Source organism: Poecilia reticulata, linkage group LG10, assembly GCF_000633615.1.
Source record: "Poecilia reticulata strain Guanapo linkage group LG10, Guppy_female_1.0+MT, whole genome shotgun sequence".
Classification (NCBI taxonomy): domain Eukaryota; kingdom Metazoa; phylum Chordata; class Actinopteri; order Cyprinodontiformes; family Poeciliidae; genus Poecilia; species Poecilia reticulata.
The window spans coordinates 9,645,907-9,651,093 of record NC_024340.1 but is presented as its reverse complement, the minus strand read 5'-3'; the positions used below and the strand labels follow the sequence as shown (position 1 = coordinate 9,651,093).

At 41.1% G+C, this 5,187-nt stretch overlaps 1 protein-coding gene across 2 annotated transcripts in view; it reads right to left on the bottom strand.

Annotated features, from left to right (window-relative positions):
• The window catches only part of slbp (stem-loop histone mRNA binding protein), a 7,858-nt gene extending 2,919 nt beyond the window's left edge, over positions 1-4,939 (bottom strand). Inside the window, exons 1-7 of one of the 2 annotated variants that reach the window (XM_017307134.1) lie at positions 4,746-4,939; positions 3,937-4,050; positions 3,572-3,685; positions 3,410-3,475; positions 1,843-1,965; positions 1,572-1,730; positions 140-248 (exon numbers count right to left, since the gene is read on the bottom strand). In XM_017307134.1, the coding sequence (XP_017162623.1) occupies positions 140-248; positions 1,572-1,730; positions 1,843-1,965; positions 3,410-3,475; positions 3,572-3,685; positions 3,937-4,050; positions 4,746-4,804 (744 nt within the window). In that variant the 5' untranslated portion in view covers positions 4,805-4,939. Of the gene's footprint in view, positions 1-139; positions 249-1,571; positions 1,731-1,842; positions 1,966-3,409; positions 3,482-3,571; positions 3,686-3,936; positions 4,051-4,745 lie in introns of both variants that reach the window. The other variant, XM_008419887.2, reaches the window with a different exon arrangement.
• Positions 4,940-5,187: the final 248 nt, after the last annotated feature.

Below are 5,187 nucleotides of genomic sequence, written 5' to 3'. Positions count from 1 at the left end.
GACAGAATTTGTGGAATTTAGAACCAAATGTGTGGCAACGGCATTAGAGGTGACTTCACCATGCTGCTACACCCACCTCCCAAACTGAAACCAGTCAGTGTTGGAAACCAAGTCAGTAGCAGCCTGTAGAGSAGCTCACCTCGGCTGTAGAGCTGTGGACCAGCAGGGAAGACGGTGCGTTCTGGGAATCAGCCAAGGCAGGAAAGTCCAACTCAATGTCCACAATATCATCAAGGTCCAGCTCCTCTCTGCAGAAACCAAGCAGTGACTCATCATGGTCATGCAGGTCATCAAGGCGTTACCACTTGTTGACCATGTGCCACAAGGACACTCAGGGTGCCAACACATTAATCATTTCACACTCAGATTTCAACTTTTTTTTTTTAAAGTTGCTGTTATTTTGTTTTTAACTTTGTTCCTTCCTCATATCCTGACAACACAATTCTGAAGGACTTTTTATTGTCCTTCAGAACAACATTTTGGATCTTTATTTAAAAAGATCCAAAATGCAGAATTGTCACAACTGGATTTAATGTTTTTTCACTAACAGATGATTCTTTAATGCATACTTTGTGAAACCTTGGTGATAAATCAGCTGTGAGTAAATTTGTTTAACAACCAGGTACAGTATTTGGACCCATCTCTGTCTATGGGCTGCGTTCACACAGWAGGCAAATGCTCCACTAAATGATGTTATTGGCTGTGGGGGGTTTTTTGTCAGCTTTGACATGTTATGACCTTATGATTATATTATTGTCTCCCATTGCTGGATAAATTTTAAAATTCATAATTACTGCCTTAAGCAGAGCGCTGCTGTGTGATGTCAATGTTCTTCTCCACATGCGGATTGCTTTGGGGACATAAACACTTCACACAGAAGTCTCATTGCTGTCGGGTTTAATTAATATGAATGACCAGGCAAAAAAAAAAAAAAAAAAAGTGGATTTCAATTTCAATAACTCACTAAATAAAATGATCAATGAGCTTGCCAATTTCTCAAGATGTRTTGATGCAAATCTTTACAAAATTGATATTGAAAAAAACAAGAAATTGGGGGGGGTGACATAAAACTAGCTGACTAAAATATTTAGCCTTACTATACATATCCTGTGAAATTCTGCTTTCACCGAATAAAAATAAAGTCTGGAAACTGTTCTCCAGATTATTCAAATGTGCAAAATAATTTTTAAAAAATGCAACTATTTTCCAGGCTCCGTAGGAATTCTGGAGATTGTGGGACTTTCTAGACCATTGGTTTTTAACCCTGGTCTTCAAGGGACAATCCCCTGAATATTTGAGGCATTTACCTGTTTTCAACACATCTGATTTCAATTGATGGCTGATTTACAAGCTTTTGTTGATCTGCAATCACCCGACAGGGTGTGTAAAAGCAGGGAAACATCTAAAACATGCAGGGCGGTATGTCTTGAGAACCAGGATGGGAAACACTGTGTTTCAGTGTTTATTGCTCTGCTCATTTTGTTTTCCTTCTCTTTCAGCTTCATGACCCGGCCTGCCAGAGTAATGATGAAGTAGTTACTGGAAACCTGAGGGAGCCAGTGTTTTCTTACATATTGTCACTGAGGGTGTGTTCCTGGCTGCAGCCTGCAGGGGGGTCCCAGGCATGCAGCTTAACTCTCCACAGTTTGATCTGCTGATCCCAGGAACGCCGACTGTACTTCCTGAACTTGTTGGGAGTCTTTGGGTGAACGCCCGGCTGTCGCATGTGCCTGAAAACAGAAAGGGTTCATGTTTGTACATTTAGCATTTAAACACTCAAGACCTGCTGTCTATGTTCAATGTTGCTTTAAGATGCGGACACTGTAACATGCACCATCTTACTTTGGCACCTCCTTGATGTAACGGTCATAGGCCAGGGTGTTCTTGCCGTAGCTGATCTGCTTTTGTCTTCGCATCAATACAGCTTCGTCAGTCTCCATGTTTTCACCCTCTCTGGAGTCACAGCTGCAGTACACAGATATGTTATTGTCCTTTAACTAAAAACCTGACAGAACTGATTCCACAATCCAAAGATGAAGTGACAACAGCTTTTTRCAAAAYCAATTTCTGTCCTTAAGAGCAAGTTCCAATCAAAAAAAATTCTAACGAGAACTTGGAGCAAGCTCAGAGGAGGTGTGAACATGSCATACATGATCTGAAGGTTGATTGGCTTAAAGAAGAACCCCAACCTGTCATAGGACGAGCAGATGATGATGATATATTTGCTTGGTGCAGTGCTAATGARACATCTGCGAAATAACTTGAGATATGGAGCTGAGCAGTCAGTTTTCACGGGCCAACAGGTTCTCATCCCATCAGTGAAAGGTTTAGTGTTGCAGGGTTATGGAACAGATTTTCACTGAAGAGAGTAGTTTTCTTGAGGAAAGCCAGTAAARTATGCTGACCCATGAGAGGCTGATGGGCCAAAAGCTGCTTCTCCACTAGAGAATCTTAAGCAGTGTCCAGACCACATGTGTAAACTGAATGACCGTTCTGTCTGGATGTGGCCTTGCTGCTACTCTCATTTTAGACAGCAGCAGTTTCTGCAGAGTAGAGGARCTCAATGATGCCTGATCCCTGCTGAGCCACAGCAGATCACATGCCCGTCAGCTGAAAAGCCAGCCAGACTGTGCTACCTATCAATCCATCTTACCTTGTGGTAATGTGCATGCGCACATCGATGCTACGTCACTTTCTGCTTACTCATCAGATTTCTTACAAATACATCCTACCTGTGGAAGTTTTATTTYGTCCGTTTTATTTTATCAAAGATTAAGGTAAGCTTTATTTGATTTATTTCATACCTGGCTTTTCTTAAGTTGTTGTATTACTTTATGTTTTAAGTTTACATGACAGGCAGCTTGTAACTATATTTGTAAATGGCTTTAGTTTGCCATTTATGGGTAGRATATTTTAATGAGAGAAATGATAATCTTGTGGTTTCGTCATGCACATAAATTGTTCCAATGCTAAGCTAAGCATAACTCCTAAGCTTCCATTTCAGTCCTGTCACTCAAAGAATGTTATCCGATGATAATATTTTACATTAACACAACCTGCTAGTTTTTGGTTTGTGAACATGACGGTAGCAGTTTAGATGCATAGCATCAACACAAAGACATGACTATCTAGCCATCCTATGGTAGGAAAATCTGACGAGGTAGCACCGATAGAACACTGGCCACAACATTAGCACCCCAAATACTATCGGACTGTTCTGCTGGATTTAAAGTCGACTCATTCACCCATTAGTTACTTTTACCAGCTAATTAAACTCTTCCTTCCAAACCAACGTGATGCTTTCACATTCCTAATTATGTATGTCACTGCATCTGTAATGCTTCCTGCTTTAAACTTTTRTTTAACGTTTGAGTCATCGAATAGATATTCTTGATGATGCCATGTTTACCTGCCAGAGGAGCCAGATGAAGTTTTTCTCTCCCTCTGATTRACCTCTGAACCTAGTATCCTCCTCCTGTATCTGAACAGGGGGCACATAACATCAACAAACAAGTAATAATGACAGCATTCAAGAAGACTACTGAAATTAAAATGAAAAACATTCTTTTACCGTTGCATATCTCTGTGAACATCTCGCCTCATCTCTTCGTCCTCCACCTGGCTCCCCCAGTCAGACTGCCGGCCACATCGAGACACAGGCGCTGCGCTCTCTGGCGTGGTGAAACTGGGGGGCAAAGAAGAGTTCAGGCCTCCTTAAAATCAAACTCAATTCAATAACAGAAGCAGCAGGCGGAGCAGCTAGCTGAAGCCGTCTGACTGCAACTGGCAGTGAGCATTACATCTCTTAGAGAAGCTGCTAACAATTATAAAGGCTTTCTTCAATAAATATTTGAATGATAACATTCCAGATATGCAGTTTCTGATTCAAGAAAACAGTTCAATAAGTAGGCATGCCTGTTTCAAACAAACTCATACCTGGAATTTCTGCTGTCAGAGTGTCCATCATCACCGTCCTCGTCACTGTGGCTCCTCAGACTTCCATCTATTCCTCTCTTCCKGCAGTGGGACCACCGAGACGGGCCACTGCTCCTGTATCCCAACAAAACATCGAGGATCTTAGTTTGGACCTGTAGTTAAACATCTCAGTCCTAGCACAGTAAAAGAAAGCCTCTGTGTGGATACACTCTGTGGCAACACTGACGGTACAGCTGGCCATAGCTTTTCCTGCAGAACAAATGAGCAACACAAAGCAAAAGGCTCCATTCAAGAAAATACACAACATGCTGATATGGCTGAAAAAGYCTTTGTGAAGGTCAACAGAACAGGCCGGACATTCATTTACAACAGCCGATGAATTGACTGATAATTAGCAGAAGCTGATGAACGAGTTTTAAAACTTCTCCCGCCATTTGCTTCTTTCTTCGAATCCTCCATAGATCCATTTAGTTGAGTGGCAGGGATCCACAGCTTTCAGTCGATTGATCTTTGATGCCAATGTTAGTCATGTATCCGTTCAACCAGATCCGTTTTCGACAATTGTTTTCACAGAAAAAAAATCGTTTTCATTCACATGTTGTTTTTCTTCACAWAAGACAAAGCGAACATAAAAAGCTAACGGAGCAACAAAATAGCAGATACGCTACGTTCTGTCATTTACTTTCTGAAACTGATAGAGGCCTTTTACCGAGCTAAAATGAACCATAATAGTAACAACATAGTAAGATTTCTAACATACTGGTAACAAAACAAAGCTAACTCAAGTAGCTAACTGCATTCAAACATACCTGTGTTTAAAGTCACTATCGTGAGCGTCGCTGCGCGTGGCTCTGTATCTGTGAGACATTTTTAATATAATATGCTAAATTAGAGTGAATTCGCTGAGCTAAAGGACAGCAGTCTGATCTAGACAGACCCGCCAAATGAACAAGAAGCGCGGCCACAAACGACACAACCAGTCACGTGAACGGAAAAGGCGGATCCTTTACTTCGTCTTTGTTTTCTTTCTGGGTGAATCTGAATCCAAAGGTTGTAATACTGCCACCTTCTGGACTCACTTTATAACTACAAACCAAAGCAATCTCAGTTACTTRCCACACGAGGCACGTCACTTTTTTTGAAATGTAATAAAGTTTTTGATTTGTTTTTCTTGGTTAAGATTGTGAGTGAAACATGTGAAGCCCTGTATCATTCATTGGTTGAGGATTATCTCAAGGTAACCAATACGAT